Source organism: Prionailurus bengalensis, chromosome C2 (assembly GCF_016509475.1).
Source record: "Prionailurus bengalensis isolate Pbe53 chromosome C2, Fcat_Pben_1.1_paternal_pri, whole genome shotgun sequence".
Classification (NCBI taxonomy): Eukaryota; Metazoa; Chordata; class Mammalia; order Carnivora; family Felidae; genus Prionailurus; species Prionailurus bengalensis.
This window is the reverse complement of record NC_057350.1, coordinates 59,015,648-59,037,236: the sequence shown is the minus strand read 5'-3', so window position 1 is coordinate 59,037,236 and position 21,589 is coordinate 59,015,648. Positions and strand designations below refer to the sequence as shown.

At 39.2% G+C, this 21,589-nt stretch overlaps 1 protein-coding gene across 2 annotated transcripts in view; it reads left to right on the top strand.

The window, feature by feature from the left end:
• The window catches only part of SLC9C1 (solute carrier family 9 member C1), a 109,015-nt gene extending 90,840 nt beyond the window's left edge, over positions 1-18,175 (top strand). For both annotated transcript variants that reach the window (XM_043594166.1, XM_043594167.1), the window contains 6 exons: positions 3,536-3,667; positions 3,801-3,986; positions 5,874-6,000; positions 6,861-6,907; positions 14,727-14,814; positions 17,768-18,175. In XM_043594166.1, the coding sequence (XP_043450101.1) occupies positions 3,536-3,667; positions 3,801-3,986; positions 5,874-6,000; positions 6,861-6,907; positions 14,727-14,792 (558 nt within the window). In that variant the 3' untranslated portion in view covers positions 14,793-14,814; positions 17,768-18,175. The remainder of the gene's footprint in view (positions 1-3,535; positions 3,668-3,800; positions 3,987-5,873; positions 6,001-6,860; positions 6,908-14,726; positions 14,815-17,767) is intronic.
• Positions 18,176-21,589: the final 3,414 nt, after the last annotated feature.

Here is a 21,589-nt window from a genome sequence, read left to right as displayed (position 1 = left end):
GTGTCTCCCTCTCTCTCTGCCCCTCCCCCGTTCATGCTCTGTCTCTCTCTGTCCCAAAAATAAATAAACGTTAAAAAAAAAAAAAAATGGTGTTGGGAACACAGGACAGCTACATGCAAAAAAGTAAAGTAGACCACTTTTTTACACCATACACAAAAGTAAACTCAAAATGGATTAAGGACCTAAATGTGAGACCTGAAACTATAAAAATCCTAGAATAGAGGTGCCTGACTGTCTCAGTCAGTAGAGCATGTGACTCTTGATCTCACGGTCATGAGTTTAAACCCCATGTTGGGCATAGAGTTGACTTAAATAAATAAATAAATAAATAATAAAATTTTAGAACAGAGAACAGGTGGTAATTTCTCTGACATTGGCTGTAACAGTATCTTTCTAATTATGTCTCCTGAAGCAAGGGAAATAAAAACAAAAATTAACTAGTTGAGACTACATGACAATAAAAACCTTCTGCACAGCGAAGGAAACCAACAAAACTAAAAGATAACCAGGTTTCTGGGTGGCTCAGTCGGTTAAACATCTAAATTTGGCTGAGGTTATGATCTCATAGTTCATGAGTTCAAGTCCCACTTTGGATGAGCTCAAACCCCACTTTGGGTCCACATGAGTCCGACTTCAGGTGAGCCCCACTTTTCTCTCTCTTTCCCTCTCTCTCTCTCTCTCTCTCTGCCCCTCATGGAATTCTCTCTCCCTCTCCCTCCCTCTCACTTTCTGCCCTTCCCTCACTTGTACCCTTTCTTTCTACCTCTCTCTCAAAACAAAACAAAACAAAACACTAAAAGATAACCTACTGAATGGGAGAAGATATTTGCAAATGACATATTTGATAAAGAGTTAGTATCCAAAATATAAATATATAATAATCCAATTTTAAAATGAGCAAAACATATAAATAGACATTTCTTAAGAAGACATACAGATGGCCAACAGACACATCACTCATTATAAGGGAAATGAAAATCAAAACTACAATGAGATATCTCCTCACACCTGTCAGAAAGGCTAAAGTCAAAAACTCAAGGAAAAAAAAGTGTTCACAAAGATGTGGAGAAAAAGGACCCTTTGTGCACTATTGGTGGGAATGCAAATTAACACAGCCACGGTGGAAACAGTATGGAGTTTCCTCAAAGAAATTAAGAATAGAACTACCCTAAGATACACTAATTGCACTGGGTATTTGCCCAAAGAATTTGAAAACACTAATTTGAAGGGATATATAGTCAATACTCAAATTGCAATAGTCAATTTATGGAAGCAGCCCAAGCATCCATCAATAGATGCATGGATAAACAGAATGGGTAAACAAGATCTAGTATATATGTATATACAATGGAATATTATACAATGGAATATTATTCAGCCATTAAAAAAGAATGAAATCTTGCCATCTGCATCAACATGGCTGGATCTAGAGAGCATAATGCTAAATGAAATAAGTCAGTCAGAGAAAGACAAATGCCATACGATTTAATTGGAATTTAAAAAACAAACAAACAAACAAACAAAGGGGGAAGAGAGAGAGAGAGAGAGAGAGAGAGAGAGAGAGAGAAACTGAAAAACAGACTCTTAACTTTAGAGAATAAACGAGTGGTCACCAGAGGGGAGGAAGATGGGGGGATGGTGAAATAGGTGAAGAGAATTTAGAGTACACTTACCTTTTTTTTAAAATGTGTTTATTTTTGAGAGAGAGACAGAGACAGAGAGCAAGCAGGGGAGGAGCAAAGGGAAAGGAAGACACAGAATCTGAAGCAGCTCCAGGCTCCAAGCTGTTAGCACAGAGCCCGATGAGGGGCTCAAACTTATGGACCATGAGATCATGACCTGAGCTAAAGTTGGATGCTTAACCAACCGAGCCACCCAGGAGCCCCAAGAGTACACTTATCTTGATGAGCACTGACTAATATATGGAATTGTTGAGTTACTATATTACACACCTGAAATTAATATAACACTGTATATTACATACATGTGAATTAAAACTTATAAAAGAATAATGTTAGACAAACTATACTATCTAACTTAAAGCCTTATTATAGATCCTTATAATCAAAACCATGTGGAATTAGCTTAAGATTAAGACAATATAGATCAGTGGAATAAGGAAGAAAATCCAGAAACAGATTCATACATACACAGTCAATCGATCTTTAACAATAATATCATTTTCAACAAACGATCCTGAAAATTCCAAATATCCACATGGAAGCTATGAGCCTTGGCCCCACACACTATGCACAAAAATTGATTTGGAATGATTGTAGACTTAAACATAAAAATTAGAGCTATAAAAATTCTAAAGGGACACAGAGATCTTGATGTAGGCAAAGATTTCTTAGCCAGGACACAAAAAACACTAACCATAAAAGGAAATACTGATAAATGGAATGTCACTAGTATTAAAATCTTCTTCTGTTTTAAAGGACACCATAAAGAATATGGAACACAGACAGTGGGGAATTTTTCACAATATCTATCTGAAAAATTACTTGACAATGGAACTTATAAAGAATTCTTACAACTCAAAAATGAGAAGACAAATCACCAAATTAAATATTGGGCAAAATGGGGTGCCTATGTGGTTCAGTTGGCTAAGTGCCCTCCAACTCTTGGTTTCAGCTCAGGTCACGATCTTGAGTTCGAGCCCTGCATCAGTCTCTGCGCTGGCAGCACAAAACCTGCTTTGGATTCTCTCTCTCCGTCTTTCTCTCTGCCCTTCCCTTACTCAAGCTGTCTCTGTCTCTCTCAAAATAAATAAATAAACTTAAAAAAATTGTTTTTAATTACACAAAGGATTTGAACAAACATTTCACAAAAGAAGAAGCACATAGAGAAGATGCTTGATATCATTAGCTCTCAGAGAAATTCAGATTTAAAGTCGTGATGAGGTATCACTACATACCCACTACTTTGGCTAAAAATAAAGATAATGAGTACCACGTATTGGCAAGGACATAAAGCAACTAAAATTCCCACCCATGGCTGATGAGACTGTAAAATGTCTCAACCCTTTCTTATAAAGTTAAACACACAATTACCATATTACCCAGCAATACCACTCGTACATACTTACCCAAGAGAAATAAAAAGCAACATACACAGTGTCTTGTAGATTCTTAATAGCTTATTCCTGATAGCCAATATTCTGATCATTGCTAGCATTGGCATTTTACTGTTAGTTAAAAAGTTTACTTCTCTAAAATAATGTATTTTTAGAAATATTCATATCTTTAGTTAAAGTTTAAATAATTTTTTATACTTTATTTTCTTTTTTTTTCAGAATCTATAACAATAATAAAGAACATCTCATTGGAGCATGTAGCCTTTTAATATTTAATTTATGACAAGATCACACCAATATTTACTACTGTACACATCTTATCAGATTTCCAGGCAACGACATGAATGTTACATCATTTAAATTCTTAGTTTTAATGTTGTATGTAAATGAGAAAACCTTATATCCTTAAACTATAGGTGTACAGAATGAAATATTAAATTTGTATCCTCCTTTTTTCAGACATGTTTTATTCCCAAAAGTCACTTGTATGAAGCTTTTGAGCAATGTTGTCCTCACATTGAATATAAAATGTGGCTAAAACTTGGTCTTTCTATTACTGCCAAAAAAATCAGGGAACGTTTATCTTACAAGGTAAGAAGTGTTTGTATAAACTCACTCTTCTCTCTGAATGGAGTTTTATTAAAGTACTGTTATTAATTAACTATTTAGGAATTTATATTAAACCTTATAAACCATAGGTTATGAAACTGTGTTTTCCTTGTAGGATTGGAACTACAAGATGCAATTAAAACTCTGTAACGTCTGCATAAAAGACATACCAAAGAACACCAAAACTGATATCTATGATGAAACTGTAATCTATGTCATCCTCATACATGGAGCTATAGAAGATTGTCAGTTACGGAAAGCTTATAAGGCACCTTCTTTAATTCCTATAACATGCTATCAGGTAAGGAAATGTTGATTCATGTCTTCGGGTCAATATGCCATATGTCCAACAATGTGTTAACATTACAAAAATTGCCGCTTTTCCACCTTTCCATCCTCTCCCTTTCCCTTACCACTCCAGAAGCACACATACACAGCACACACACCCCAAGTTCGCTAATACCTTTGGCAATGGGTAGCCCAAACACCAAGATATCCCTGTTCAATGTTAATGAGGCTGGCCAAGTTGTACCTTTTGGCTATAGTTAGATTTTGGTGCTGTTGTAAATAACAAAAGAGGGTCTATTAAGTTCATTTACACAATGCAGAAGGACCACTTTCTCTGGACTGCATCAACAGTACTCTAGAAAGGCTCTGCCAGGCCCATGCTGAACTGAGTATCAGTGGTATTTCCTCAGCTCCTTTTCAAGTGAATATAGAAGTGAAAGACTCCTCATATTTAAGCTGTGTGTGTGTGTGTGTGTGTGTGTGTGTGTGTGTGTGTGTGTTGGGGAGCATAAGAGAGGCACATGTCAGGAGGAATCAAGGGACATACAAAATATAGCTACAGAAAGTAAATTGAGGGGCGCCTGGGTGGCGCAGTCGGTTAAGCGTCCGACTTCAGCCAGGTCACGATCTCGCGGTTCGTGAATTGGAGCCCCGCGTCAGGCTCTGGGCTGATGGCTTAGAGCCTGGAGCCTGTTTCTGATTCTGTGTCTCCCTCTCTCTCTGCCCCTCCCCCGTTCATGCTGTGTCTCTCCCTGTCCCAAAAATAAATAAACGTAAAAAAAAAAAAAAAAGAAAGTAAATTGAAAGAGGTACCTAGAGTCAATTAAATTAGGCATATATCTTTAAGCAATTAATATATGACAGAAACAGTGCTAGACACTAAAGTGATCAAGACAAATGAGATCTGCAGCTTGCCCTCAAAAAATCTGCCAACTAAGTGAAAAGAAAAATAAATATATTAAGAAAACATGTGCAGCTATGATAGAAGTACTTACAGGGTAGATTTGAGACACAAGAAAAACATGAGGTGGGGATAAGAGGAATCCCAAGGTGAGAAGGGGTCACAAGAAAAAATTTTCTGAGTGGACGCCACCAGCACCAACGTGATAGCCACATGAGAGGAAGTAAGACATTACTCTTAACTGTGGTGCTCCCTATCTCTATGCTTGAATACATAATAACAGAGCTTGGGTGTGGGTGCTGGTTGGGAATTTAGATGGCCAACTAAGAGATTCTCAAGGCAGCCTAAAACCTACCCAAGTCTGTCTACTCTCCTAGACAGAAAGCCCCACTTTCTGTAGATTTGAGTACCAATGTGATTCAAAAAATACCAAAACCACCCACAGGTTGAAGGATTTCTTGAAATCCACTATTTTAAAAAAAAATTGTTTAATGTTTATTTAGTTTTGAAAGAAAGAGAGACAAAGCGTGCGCAGGGAGGGGCAGAGAGAGAGGGAGACACAGAATCAGAAGCAGGCTCCAGGCTCTGAGCTGCAGCACAGAGCTGTGAGATCATGACCTGAGCCCAATTAGGACACTTAAGTAAGACACGACTAAGCCACACAGGCACCCTGAAATCCACTATTTTTTAAACTTTCTTTTCGCCACATAGAAAATCTCTCTGGGTGATGTTTTAAAGGACCCTTAATGATTAACTCTTAATCATTTTTCTCATTTGTAAGAGAAATGAGCAAAACTTTAAAAATCAGTGAAAGTATATGGAATATTGAGTTTCAAAAAGCCAACACATCCAGGTATTTTAAGGTAGCTGTCTCATATTTATGTTTACTTTTCAGCCCAGATATTTAGAGAGGTCTTGAGACAGTTAGGAGCTTACCAGAGAAACATTTAATTGTATGACATATACTCATTTATTACCTTATATTCTGTCAAACTTCAGGTGCAAGGCACTGAAGATTTCACAAAGGTAATGATTGTTCAAACTTTCGTTGATGTGAAAAAATTCAGATGGAACACTAGAAAGTATGTACCTTCACGTAAAGCATCTCTTCCAACAACACCAACATGTGAGTTAGATTTCTTTGAGTAACTGAGAACTTACTTTCCATTTATAAAATACCCATAGATGTATTTGGGAACTATTGTATGAATTCTATCTAGAGCATTGAGAAATAATTTTAATTGCCATATTTGATATCCAATGGGTGAATTCAGACTGAGAATATCCATGTTATGGTAGAAATTATTCTATATTTCAACTATAAGAATAAACATGTATAATCATGTAATCAAAATAATATGGGGAAAAAGTTTAATGAGAGAATTTTAGCTCTTCCCCCAAATTAAAATATTTTATATAGTAGTAATAATGACAGTAGTGTTGCACTGCGTGACTGTTCCAATTACCAGTGGGCCCGGCATTCATTCTCAACACACATTAACATAAATGTGTTTGAGACGATAGAACAACAGGTAATTTTTTCTCTTTCCAAACTTTGTTTGTTACATAATCTTTTTTTAAATGTATTTATTTATCTATTTTCAGAGAAAGAGAGAGAGAGCAAGCAGGGGAGGGGCAGGGAGAGGGAAAGAGAGAGACAATCTCAAGCAAGCTCTGTGCTATCAGCGCAGAGCCAGATGCAGGGCTTGAACTCATGAACCGTGAGAGCATGACCTGAGCCAAAATCAAGAGTGGGACACTTAACCAACTGATTCACCCAGGTGTCACTACATAATGTTTATAATAAAAGACTTTTAAGCCTTTTTGGAAAAAAGTGACCCTTCTTCCCACCAATTGAATTTACCACCAATTTCAAATCACAGGCCCTGAGTGTGAATGATTAAACCTGGTCTAATGTGATAGTTGGATTAATTGAAATAGTCCTTTGTTTCAGTGCTTGAACTAACACAGTCTTTTTTGAACCAGCTACAAGCAGACTATATAAAGATCTTCAATGTGAAACAAAGAGTGAGGTAAGTTAAAACAGTACTTTTAGAAGCTTTATTTTGGGGGAAAATAGTGTCTGGAATTTAAACTCTTAATTGGGAGGAGTTTACCTGCTAATCATTTTACAGATTTCAATATGAGCACTGTCTCTTAGACTAGGGTACAGTGGAAATTGTATTTATATTTTTAGCTAAATATTAAATGACAAAGAGAGGGGCGCCTGGGTGGCGTAGTCGGTTAAGCTTCCGACTTCAGCCAGGTCACGATCTCGCGGTCCGGGAGTTCGAGCCCCGCGTCGGGCTCTGGGCTGACGGCTCAGAGCCTGGAGCCTGTTTCGGATTCTGTGTCTCCCTCTCTCTCTGCCCCTCCCCTGTTCATGCTCTGTCTCTCTCTGTCCCAAAAATAAATAAACGTTGAAAAAAAAAATTAAAAAAAAAATGACAAAGAGAAAGAAAGTTCAGAAGATACCAGAATGTTCCTTTTGAATCACATTAGCAACCACGTACTACTGGGGTGGCAAGGGTTGTCATGTACACAAGCTCCTCCCATGTTTCCACCTGGGGCTGAAATTTTGACTGGTCTGAAGCCTTCATTGCTATCTTGGCTTTGCATCCAGGAGCTCCCAACCTGAAGACAGTTTGCCCGATTATCCACAAGGCCTGTCACAAAGCAGGAGCTCAGTAATAAATGCACTAATTTAATCTACCCCAGGCTAACCTAAGTTCTTCAGAAAATCCCCTAAATATTAATTTTACACTCTGATATGAACTTGGATAGGTCATTTGGGGATCTTGGGATCTTCAAAATCCTGGGCCAACTTTACAGCAAGATCCCAAGTTATGAAACACTGTAGGGCCCTGGAAATGAAACTGGGGCAGAGGAATAAAATGGAAGTACCTCACTACATCTACACCAGCATGCCTGTAGACTGAATCTTTGAGAGTTCCAGATAGGGTAGAGAATTTATTTTTAAATCTAGTTTGTGCCAAGCTGTTTGTATTACTCCAGGAGATGCTGATTATAATACCCAGAATCTGAGAGATGTCTGCTAAAAATATACAAGCCAGAAAATTGTGTATTTGGTTATTAGAAATAGGTTTTACATCAAGTCCATTTTGCCCATTAGCACTGCATATGTAACTCTGAGAATGCATGCTCCTTCTCCCCTGAATCTCTACTCACAAATGTATGTTCAATGAAAGGTGATTATAGGTTCTGTGGGGGAGGCTGAAGGTGTTTCTCTTGTGTCTCTCTGATCTTCAAGAGGCCAACACTTCTCTTAAATACTCATTGCCCATCCCCTCATAAAAGCAGGAAGTTCACTCCGTCCCTTAATATTTTGGGGTCTTTCTGGGGCACCTGGGTGGGTCAGTCAGATAAGCATCTGACTTTGGCTCAGGTCATGATCTCGTGGTTGAGAGTTTGAGCCCCGCGTGGGGCTCTGTGCTGACAGCTCAGAGCCTGGAGCCTGCTTCAGATTCTTTGTCTCCCTCTGTCTCTGACCCTAGCCCGTTCAATGCTCTGTCTCACTCTGTCTCAAAAATAAATATATCATCTAATCAAAAATCAACAAGGAAACAATGGCTTTGAATGACACATTGGACCAGATGGACTTAACAGATATATTCAGAACATTCCATCCTAAAGCAGCATAATATACAGTCTTCTCCAGTGTAAATGGAACATTCTCCAGAATAGACCATATACTGTCACACAAATCAGCCCTAAGTAAGTACAAAAAGATCGAGATCATACCATGCATATTTTCAGACCACAATGCTATGAAACTCGAAATCAACCACAAGAAAAAATTTGGAAAGGTAACAAATACTTGGAAACTGAAGAACATCCTACTACAGAATTAATGGGCTAACCAAGCACTTAAAAAGGAAATTAAAAAGTATATGGAAGTCAATCAAAATGATAACACCAAAACCAAAAACCTCTGGGATGCAGCAAAGGCAGTCATAAGAGGAAAGTATATAGCAATCCAGGCCATCCTAAAGAAGGAAGAAAGATCTCAGATACACAACCTAACTTACACCTTAAGAAGTTGGGGAAAGAACAGCAAATAAAACCCAAAACCAGCAGAAGACAGGAAATAATAAAGACTAGAGCAGAAATTAATGCTATTGAAACCAAAACAAACAAACAAACAAACAAAAAACAGTAGAACAGATCAATGAAACCAGAAGCTGGTTCTCTAAAAGAATTAAAAAAATTGATAAACCACTAGCCAGTTTGATCAAAAAGAAACAGGAAAGGATCCAAATAAATAAAATCAAGAATGGGGGCGCCTGGGTGGCGCAGTCGGTTAAGCGTCCGACTTCAGCCAGGTCACGATCTCGCTGTCCATGAGTTCGAGCCCCACGTCAGGCTCTGGGCTGATGGCTCGGAGCCTGGAGCCTGTTTCCGATTCTGTGTCTCCCTCTCTCTCTGCCCCTCCCCCATTCATGCTCTGTCTCTCTCTGTCCCAAAAATAAATTTAAAAAGTTGAAAAAAAATTAAAAAAAAATAAAATAAAATCAAGAATGAAAGAGGAGAGATCACAACCAACACAACAGAAATAAAGACAATAATAAGAGAATATTATGAGCAACTATATGTCAATAAAATGGGCAATCTGGAAGAAATGGGCAAATTCATAGAAACATATACACTAGCAAAACTGAAACAGGAAGAAATAGAAAATTTGAACAGACCCATAACCAGTAAGGAAATGGAAGTAGTAATCAAAACTCTCCCAAAAAACAAGAGTCCAGGGCCAGATGACATTCCAGGGGAATTCTACCAAACATTTAAGGAAGAGTTAACACCCATTCTCTTGAAACTATTCCAAAAAATAGAAATGGAAGGAAGACTTCCAAACTATTTCTATGAAGCCGGCATTACCTTCATTCCAAAACCAGAGACCCCACTAAAAAGGAAAACTATTGACCAGTTTCCCTGATGAACATGGATGCAAAAATCCTCAACAAGATATTAGCCACCCAATCCAACAAACCATTGAAAAAATTATTCACCACGACCAAGTGGGATTTGTACCTGGGATGCAGGGCTGGTTCAATATCCACAAAACAATTAACATGATTCATCACATCAATAAAGGAAAGGACAAGAACCATATGATCCTCTCAACAGATGCAGAGAAAGCATTTGACAAAATACAGCATCCTTTCTGGATAAAAACTCTCAAGAAAGTAGGGATAGAAGGAGCGTACCTTGAGATCATTAAAACCATATACAAATGACCCAACGCTAATATTATCCTCAGTGGGGAAAAACTGAGAGCTTTCCCTTTAAGGTCAGGAACAAGACAGGGATGTCCACTCTCACCACTGTTATTCAACATAGTACTGGAAGTCTTAGCCTCTGCAATCAGGCAACACAGAGAAATAAAAGGCATCCAAATCAGCCAGGAGGAGGTCAAACTTTCACTCTTCTCAGATGACATGATACTTTATATGGAAAACCCGAAAGGTTCCACCAAAAAACTGCTAGCACTGAATCATCAATTCAGCAAAGTTGCAGGATATAAAATCAATGCACAGAAGTCGGTTGCATTCCTATACACCAACAATGAAGTGACAGAAAGAGAAATCAAGGAATCGATCCCATTTACAGTTGCACCAAAAACCATAAAATACCTAGGAATAAATGTAACCAAAGAGGTGAAAAATCTATACACTGAAAACTGTAGAAAGCTTATGAAAGAAATTGAAGAAGACACAAAAAAATAGAAAAAGATTCCATGCTCCTGGATAGGAAGAACAAATATTGTTAAAATGTCAATACTACCCAAAGCAATCTACATACTTAGTGCAATCCCTATCACTGTAACACCAGCATTCTTCACAGAGTTAAAGCAAACAATTCTAAAATTTGTATGGAACCAGAAAAGATCCCAAATAGCCAAAACAATCTTGAAAAAGAAAACCAAAGCAGGAGGCATGATAATCTCAGACTTCAAACTCAACTACAAAGCTGTAATTATTAAGGCAGTATGGTCCTGACACAAGAACAGCCATTCAAATCAATGGAACAAAATAGAGAACCCAGAAATGGACCCACAAACGTATGGCCAGCTAATCTTTGACAAAGCAGGAAAGAATATCCAATGGAATAAAGACACTCTCTTCAGCAAGTGGTGCTGAGAAAACTGGACAGCAACATGCAGAAGAATGAACCTGGACCACTTTCTTACACCATACACAAAAATAAACTCAAAATGGATGAAAGACCTAAATGTAGGACAGGAAGCCATCAAAATCCTCGAGGAGAAAGCAGGCAAAAATCTCTTTGATCTTGGCTGCAGCAACTTCTTATTCAACACATCTCCAGAGGCAAGGGAAACAAAAGCAAAAATGAACTACTGGGATCTCATCAAAATAAAAATCTTCTGCACAGCGAAGTAAAAAATCAGCAAAACTCAAAGGCAACCAAAAGAATGGGAGAAGATATTTGCAAATGACATATCAGATAAAGGGTTAGTATCCAAAATCTACAAAGAACTTATCAAACTCAACACCCAAAAAACAAAGAATCCAGTGAAGAAATGGGCAAAAGACATGAACAGACACTTCTCCAAAGAAGACATCCAGATGGCCAACCGACACATGAAAAAATGCTCAATATCACTCATCATCAGGGAAATACAAATCAAAACCACCTCACACCTGTCAGAATGGCTAACATTAACAACTCAGGCAACAACAGATGTTGGCCAGGATGCAGAGAAAGAGGATCTCTTTGGCATTGTTGGTGGAGATGAAAGCTGGTGCAGCCACTCTGGAAAACAGTATGGAGGTTCCTCAAAAAACTAAAAATAGAACTACCCTACCACTCAGCAATTGCACTACTAGGCATTTATCCAAGGGATACCGGTGTGCTGTTTCGAAGGGACACATGCACCCCCATGTTTATAGCAGCATTATCAACAATAGCCAAAGTATGGAAAGAGCCCAAATGTCCATCGATGGATGAATGGAAAAAATGGATAAAGTATAACTTGGCAATCAAAAAGAATGAAATCTTGGGGCGCCTGGGTGGCGCAGTCGGTTGAGCGTCCGACTTCAGCCAGGTCACGATCTCGCGGTCAGTTGAGTTCGAGCCCCGCGTCGGGCTCTGGGCTGATGGCTCAGAGCCTGGAGCCTGTTTCCGATTCTGTGTCTCCCTCTCTCTCTGCCCCTCCCCCGTTCATGCTCTGTCTTTCTCTGTCCCAAAAATAAAGAAAAAAGAAAAAAAAAAGAAAAAGAATGAAATCTTACCATTTGCAACTATGTGGATGGAACTGGAGGGTATTATGCTAAGTGAAATCAGTCAGTCAGAGAAAGACAAAAATCTTATGACTTCACTCATATGAGGACTTTAAGAGACAAAACAGATGAACATAAGGGAAGGGAAACAAAAAGAATATAAAAACGGGAGGGGGACAAAACAGAAGAGACTCATAAATATGGAGAACAAACAGGGTTACTGGAAGCGTTGTGAGAGGGGGGATGGGCTAAATGGGTAAGGGGCACTAAGGAATTTACTCCTGAAATCATTGTAGCACTATATGCTAACTAATTTGGATGTAAATTTAAAAAAATAAAAAGTAAAATTAAAAAAAATTTTTAATAAAAAAATAAATACAAACATTAAATTTTTTTTTTTATATTTTGGGGTCTTTCTGGGGAATCTTTTCCTCAAACATTTCCTGGTTGTTGCTCAGTGCCTGGAACTGTAGACCGAATAACATAGGAGCTGAGAATATAGGCTTTGGCATGAGATTCCTGGTTTGCTTCCTGGTTCCATCACTTATTAGCCACGTGACCTTGGACAGTTTTCTTAACCTGTTTAAGCATCACTTCCTGCATCTACACAACAGGAATGATAACCATACGTATCTCGTGTAGTGCTGCCATGCAGATTAAAGAAATGGAAAGTACACTGCATAGCGTTTGGCACATAACAAGCAATCTGTACCCATTAATTTCTGTTACTCTCTGCTAACCCCTTCTTAACATGGTAGACTACTCCAAACTTCTTGTGCCCTCCAGGTACTAAATTTCTAAAACAATAGGGATACAGTCATCTCCTCTAATTCTCCCAAACATGGCTGCTGCTGAAGACTAGGAAATAACAAAGGGAAATTACAATTTCAAAAATGAAGAAGATGAGGAGAACACTTAAGACAAAATGTTAGATTGCCGGAGTCCAACTCCAGCAGGTCCAGGGGCTCCCGAAGGATGAATGACATCGGTGAAAAAGTGAAAAAAATAAAATAAAATAAAAATAAAAATGGACTGGCTGCTTTATTGTGTTGAACTGGCTGCTTTATTGTGGCAAACGTGGCATTATATATTTGTTAGCAATTTCCTTGTAGCATGCGTCATCTATGTTTTCTAGCATTACCTAATTCTAAAAATGTTCCTATGGGTAATCACCCTTTAAGGAATAACATGGTTATTTTCTCGTAACGTTCCTTCCTGCCCTTTGCTTATTGATTAATTTCTTACGTTATTTTCATTATGTATCTACATTGATCTATAATCTATAGAGCATTTGCTTTGCTGTTTTCATGAAAGGTCATCTATCTCTCAACACCTGAAGTGGAACAGTTACAGGGACATGACCTCTTAGTTGTTTCCCTGAACGATTTGTGGCATGAGGAACAAAAATGTTCCCCTTGGTGTGAGATGCCAGGAGGGGGCCAGGAGGGCCTTAGGAACCACACCTCATACATTCTCAGAGAGGCAATGCACCTAGGAACTAATGGACCATTCTGTACTTTAACCGACTAGGTTCAGTCATCATCTGGAATGCCTCCTGGGGGCCAAGTGGGCCTAGGAGTTGGAGTAACTTGTGCCCATAGATACACTCCTCTGTTGCCGGTGTGGGGCTTTCAAATCCATTTGCCCCTCCTTGGCTGGGAAATATATGGGTCTATCCTTCCTTCAGGTAGAGGAGTCTTTATAGGGGGTGGCAAGGGCTAAACATAGGGCCGCACAATTTCCTTGCGGAACCTTATTTCTTTCCCCAATAGTTCTTTTCCCAGGGGGCCTGTCTAGGGCAATTCCCCAACAGACAATTCCCCAAGTACTTTTATTAAGGCCAAATTACATAAAAGCAGGAGTACAAGAAGCTTCACTGTCTATGGGCCGCCCTGCAGTCCTGATCCATCCACTGCCTGGGGCCCTACCATCAGGCTGGTTGGATAGCTCGACTTCCAGAATTAGATGGTACCTGGAGGCCACTGGTTAGCCTTTCTTTCTCCTTAGCCTGGGCAGGCTGCCTCACTCGTAGGAGTCAGCTTAATAGTAGATATTGAAGAACTGAGTGAGAAGCCAGGGAAGCTAATGATCTCCCTGTACAGATTCCCCCAAAGTGCTCCATTTTCATAATTAAAAAAAAAAAAACTGATTGCGTGAGGCAGTTAATATAGAGAAAATAGTGTGGAAGTGAGAGACAGTTTATTAAATGGTAAAAACATCACCGAGTGAGTCTTATGGAGACAATTGTCAGCTTGTGTTATTTAGTAAATGCTTTTTCTCCCTGATGTTAGATCCTGGTTATGGGTGTTTCTGGGCCAGTTCCCTTCCTCCTCCCCTAACCCCTCCTCCCACCACACCCTAGAACTGTGGCTATACCTTTACATAATAAAAAGTCCCATGCCCCAAATCCAGCAGCTCCTTACAAAGTGTTCTGGCGTCCAGGATGGAGCACACAGCGCTGCCAATGCCAGAAGTTCTAATTCTCAGTCCCCTGCTCTGTAGACCAGATTTGACATCTGTCCTGCTTTATAAATCTGACTCTTATTAATAGTCTCAGAATTTGACTCCTATCTCCTATCTCCATTTCTAGATTCAAGAATCTACAGGGCTATTGGATAGTATCAAGGAGGAAATGGACGTCTATGAGGTCATCTAGAATAAAACTAAATGAAAATCTGGTAAGCTGCCTCAGTTTCCTCAATGTGATCCAGATAATGCCTGTCTCTGGAGATACAGGCTAAAGCCATGTTCGTGTGGCTCTTTTGTGACAGTGTGAATTATATCACTTTCCACTAGCCATTATTTGCAATATGGTCACTTTCCAATAGCCAGTTCATTCTTCTAATAACACTATTTCCAAATTCTAACTTGGAAAATTAACTTTAAAATAAGATTCCTTGATCTAGATTTCTGAAAACTTTATAGACTCATGGCCTCCTCTCTATATTCTACTACTTAATTGTACATGCAAAACTGGCTGCCCCCCAATCCAGGAGGTCATTTTTCAGGCTGCCATGTATGATGGAAGATATAAACAGGTAATTTGTGATGACTTTAATTTTCAAGTTTCTGTTCTAGTTAAGGAAGCAAAACTGATTAGAAGGCAGTTATATAACAACACAAGATACACTGTGGAGAGTGGCAGCTTAAACTCAAAGGAATCCAAAGAGAAACAACTCCTGTTTTACATAAACACAGCCTGTGTTGAGAAGGGAAGAGGATGTTTAGAAAAGGGACACAAGACAGCAAGACGTTTAGGGAGTAGACCAGTCTGGCTGTTGGTTGTTCAAAATGCAGCACCAATGGGGAAATATATATATATACACACATACATATATACATATATATATATATACACATATGTATATATGTGTGTATATATATACATATGTATATATGTGTGTATATGTATACACATATGTATATATGTGTATACATATATATACATATTGTGTGTGTGTGTGTGCGCGCGCGTGTGCATGCTTTATATGATTCTAATCTACATAAAGCATATCTCTGGGTTAAAAAATGACCTTCAGATAAATCTTTGTATCTTCATTTAAAAACTTCTAATTCTTAGATGCTACTTCCTGTAACAAAGACCGTTTTAAAAACAGATTAAGGGCACCTGGGTGACTCAGTTGGTTGAGTGTCTGACTCTTGATTTTGACTCAGGTCATGATCCCACAGTTGTGGGATCAAACTCCATATCTGGCTCTGAGCTGAGCCTAGAGCCTATTTGGGATTCTCTCTCTCTTGCACTCTCTACCCCTCCCCCACTAGCGGTTTGCTCCCTCACTCTCTCTCAAAAATAAATATGTGGTTTATATATACAATGGAATACTACTTGGCAATGAGAAAGAATGAAATCATGCCATTCACAGCAACGTGCACCTGGAAGGTATTATGCTGAGTGAAATAAGTCAGCCAGAGAAAGACACATACCATGTTTTCACTCATATGTGGATCTTGAGAAACTTAACGGAAGACCATGGGGGAAGGGAAGGGGAAAAAAAATAGTTACAAATAGAGAGGGAGGGAGGCAAACCACAAGAGACTCTTAAATATGGAGAACAATCTGAGGGTGGATGTGGGAGGTGAGGGACAGGGGAAAATGGATGATGGGCATTGAGGACGGCACTTGTTGGGATGAGCACTGCGTGTTGTATGTCAACCAATTTGACAATAAATTATATTCATGAAAAACTATTTGCAAGAATTATTTGTATTATGATCAATATCTTTACCTGGGAAAAGTATATGCAAAATTATCAGGAAAACACCATGACTCCAATAGGCAAATTTAAGGAAATTTGCCTTCAGGAAATTTTTCTTCAGGAAAAAGACAATACCCAGACTATAGAGAAAATAAGAAGTACGAAATAAAATAATGAAGTATCAACATTTGCTTTTTCAAATTAACAAATTTTATTCCATGGTAACATGTTTCCTTTGAAATAGAGTTGATGAAACAGAAATGAAAATACTTGTTTTCTTATATTTTGCTGGTAGATGAGTAAAAGGAATTTGAAACAAAAGTCATAAAAATGTTCATATACTTTGACTCCATGAATTTGCTTTTGGGAACCAATCCAAAGAGAATAATCCAAAGTAGTGAAGTAGACATATGTACAAACTGTCCAGTGCACCAGTATTTCTTTTTTTTTTTTTTTAATTTTTTTTTCAACGTTTATTTTTTATTTTTGGGACAGAGAGAGACAGAGCATGAACGGGGGAGGGGCAGAGAGAGAGGGAGACACAGAATCGGAAACAGGCTCCAGGCTCTGAGCCATCAGCACAGAGCCTGACGCGGGGCTCAAACTCACGGACCGCGAGATCGTGACCTGGCTGAAGTCGGACGCTTAACCGACTGCGCCACCCAGGCGCCCCAGCACCAGTATTTCTAATGCCAAAAAATTAAAGAGTCCCAAGTGTCCAATAGTAAGAAAGTATTTAATTTCGCTACAGGACATCCATTAGAGGAAATATATAACCATTAAAAAGATTGGTTGTATACAGTACAATGTAAAATATGAAAAGGAAGACAAACCCATACATACAGCTTTTTTAACATGAAAAGAATCCAGAAGAGATAAACCCAAATGTTTCAATTAGGTGTTAGAAAGGTAAGAGTAGGGATGGGTATGCTCACTTCTCTTATTTTACATAGTTTTATCGGCCGTGTAATGAACAACATGATTGTAAAACTACTAAGCATTATTCCAATATACATGATCTGAAAGTTGTCACCCTTTACACTTGGCACTGGGGGCGATCCCAGGGCTGTGAGAAGGAGTGGTAACAGCCAGAGCCAAGACTCAGTGTTTCCCACAATGACACATCATGCTCCTGACAGTCCATAAACTGTCCCTGTCCAGTTCAGCAAGCCCCAGTGGCTTCCTGGACTCTGACTCCCAGTTTATACCACACTACCACCACTTTGTGAATCAGGAGTAACTCACATTTCACCCAACGTCCTTCCTCACATTTAGCAATAATGACCAGGAGGTATTTCCTGCGGGAATGAAACTGACCCTCTAGTATATCCTGTTTGGGGTTGTAAGTCAATGTTGAAAGACTGAAAGTTCTTTTACATGTGGTTTTTTTTTTTTCCCTTCCTACCTCTGTTAGGAATGGTTGACAATACTATTTTGGAAACTGACGCAGGTAACGGCGCTGTTGTCACAAGATGCCTCCTGTTTTGAATGTGTTTTGAAATACATTTCCCTGCATCAGAAGGGAGTAAGTTCAAGCTGGATCCTGTGTGGATGATCCTGGTGCCACATGGAAAGATGTATGCACCTTGCAACCGTTCCATCTAAAACATATTTCTTGGAAAATTTTCTTCATTTAAAATATCTATTAATTTAAGTATCTAGAACATCTCAGAAAATCATAGAACAAGTTTTAGTTTTAGAGCCAGAAAATAAGCTTAGGCCACCTAGATAGTTTGCATAATGCTCTTAGAGTAAAAATGGTTTGATTCACTTTGTGAAAAACAGAACGCTATTAAAATGCAGTTTAAATGTTGATCTTAAACCAAGTATTGATTTCTGTCATTCATTGTACTTCACTTATTTGGGGAGCGCTCAGTGAATTAAAATAGTAAAGAATGGAAACTGATTTAGACTTACACAATGTAACTCAGTCCTAAATGAAACTTGCAGTGTCCATTTTGTTCATCGTTTCACTACAACAACGAGCCCGATGCCTGGCATCCTTTTAAAAAATAATCCCAACCAGTTAAGAGCTGTTGCATGCTTTCTATATGCTAGGTGTTTAACCAAAGCTTATGTAATCCTCACAACAAGCATTACAAAAAATAATTTGTAAATTATTTCCAATTTACAAATGTGTAAACTGAAAGGGTGAGTGTAATTTGCCAAAAATCTCACAGATTTGAAAATGAGCCCGTGATTAGATCTTATACCACATGTGCCTCCAGTACAGTACATCCTAAATAAATATCTGAAGAATTAATAAGCATTTACATCTATGTCTTCAGGACCATGCTTCTACCTGGGGTTGGAAACCTGAATGCTAAATACTGTCTTCTACAGCTGGTGGTAGACACATTTTCAGAGGCCAAGAGTAAAGACTCCATTCATAAAACGTCCTTGCAGAGAAGACAGTTTGGTTTGTTTCTGTTGGGAAAGTCAAATCAAACTACTATCATTTCTCTATAAAACTGAACTCAACAGCTTTTTTTCCCCCCAATGATAGTTAACTAGCAGCTCCGATAGTGTTTGAAGGAACCCTGTTAATGAGTGCCCTTCTTCTGCTGAGTGTTGAACCAAATGAAACTTAAAAGAAAAGATTAAAACCGTTAGAGACTAAACCACACACACACACACACACACACACACACACACACATGCATACACCTTCATTAGTGATGGAACTGACATGAAGAACATGGTTGCCTTCTGACCCCCAAAACTGGTGGATTGACCATTGTAGGTAGATATCATTAAGCTTACTGCCTAGCTGAGAACAATAGAAAATGTAAGATTCGTAAGGTCAAATTCATTCTCAAATCAGAAAGAAGGGGCTGGACAAAGAACGTCGAGATTCTGCTTCCAGATCCATCAACCTGATAAGCCACTCCACCTCAGCAGAATGAATGAGATGGTGACAGGCCATGAGTGTCAGGGCAACAGAGAGTAAAGCCCTCCATCCTGAACAAGACGCCAGGTGGGGAAGGAGCTCTCCAGCAGTAGAAGCTTGTCACAGCAAGCTCAGTAAGCCCCGGACTCTCAGGCAATCCTCACAGAAACTGTAGGAAGTGGGTTCTATCATTGCCTCATTTTACAGAGAAAATAATGGAACTTAGGGAATTCAGGCAAATTACTCAGTCATACAGATGTAATGACACTGGGCCTTAAATCCTGCAAGCACATTCAGTATAATTTGTGACACTTTTTAAATTCCCTAGACTTTATCTTGGCTATCTGAGCCATTGGAGAAGAGGAAAAAACCCTGAACAAGGCACTGAGATATGAAATAATCCCAGGGCCATGTATGACAGATACCCACCCCCTATCAACAGGATATTTGTGTCTGTGTGCCCAGGACTGTCCCCTCATCTGAAAGAACGCAATACACAGACTTTGACCTGAGAAGGGTGCTTAGAGTTCACTTCCATTTGACTCTTCAGAGGAAACCCACTTATTTGCTTACAAAGCCCAGAACGTCTGCTTTTAACTTTCTTAGATAAAAGGCTTTCCTTGGTCCTTTGGTTCTTGGATTTTTTAATTTAGTGTTTAACGTTCACAGTGCTGAAACCTAGTTTGTCATTTTTTCCCCCAGACACTTCATTTTAATCTTCTGTGTTCTATATTAGTGTTACTAATGAGAAACAGGAAACTTTGCAAATGAACATTCTTCCCAAAGGTTGTTTGTGGCTCAAACAGTGACAGGGAAGTGCTATACCATCCACCTGTCATTAGATTTATAAGAGCCCTTTCAGTAAGCTGGACAAATTCCCATTTTGTCGCCAAATGGTCCTCTTACCATCAAAAATTACCCTCTGTGTTACGGTTCCTGGCAAGTCAGTGGAGCTATATGAGAATATCCCAGCCCCAAAGTTCACTTAGGGAGGTACTGAAACTCCTGTTTCAAACCAAATGCACATTAATGGGGAATACCAGCAACAAATAGCCACAATTTCAAATACATAACTAACTCTCCGACATTAGCCAGGACTCCTAATCAGCTCATACTCTGCACCACAAAGTAAGCAGTTGGAAAATTATCCTGAGGAATACCTCTCAATACTATCACACCATGCAGCCTTGACTCTCCCTTTAAGACCTTTGGGAAGGAAGCAGACCAGGGAAATCTTAGCTAAGCTGTTAGATTCCCGACTCTACAAGAATTCCTAAGTTAACCAGGTCTTTTCCTAGCATACAATGATCCATAAGGGTTTTCCTTACAGATAAATATCTCTCCCAGCTCCCTCCTCTAACCACAAGAGTCTACAAAGGAGTAGGCTAGAGCTAGATCTATCGCATCCAATTCTTTGAGACTGAAGAAGCTTAAAGAATCACTCTTCACTGAAAGGTCTCTAACCTGCCTTGGCAGTTGGACCAGCCAGGCGTTTGAAAGCTACCCAGGAACTGGGAAGCACAACACACTCCAAATACCTGGCATGTTTCAGTCTTTCCAGACACATCGGAATGATACAGACCAGAATTCAAAGCCAAGTTCCTCTTTTCACAAGTACTCATTGAATAGGACAGTGAATAGATAAGGTCCACACTCTTTTTTTTGGACTTCTTTCCAGCTCTCTTGTTTATTATGGGGTGTCCTTGAGCCAGCCACTTTAATGTGGGAAACAAAGGCAGAAGGAAATGGCAGATATAATTACATTTCCTTAGAACCTGCAGCCCGTTGACAAATACTTGAGGCAGGCAGAGTATCACATTTCTCCAGGAACTCCCTACTGTCTTAATGTTAATGCTTTGCTAGAGGGGAAAACAACCTTCACTTGATAATAGCTAGGCCTCCAGGATCCTGTGAGTCTTCTTTAGCATATGAAAATCCCTTTGGGAAAGCTTTCTTTTGACATTATCTCCCCCAACTCCCAAGTATATCAGTCTATCCATCTGTACTGGGGCAGCTCTTTCTGCCTATGAGTCCTTTTCCCGCGCTTTACTAAAATCACCTTTTTGCACCAAAGACATCTCAGGAATTCTTTCTTGGCCATCGGCTCTAGACCCCACTGATGAGGGAACATAAGGCAAGCTGAGGGCAAAACACAAGCTAGTACATCCTGCCCACTCCCCGCCCCCACCCCCCCCCCAGGGGAGATACATGTAATATTCCTCAGCACTTCTGGCTACCCAAGAACAAAGGAAATCTCAGAAAACAAATGGTTAAACTGATGAGTGTCCATCAGTTTGCAAATACCTTAGTACAATTTAAAAAAAAAGGCAATCTTATCAATAGCCT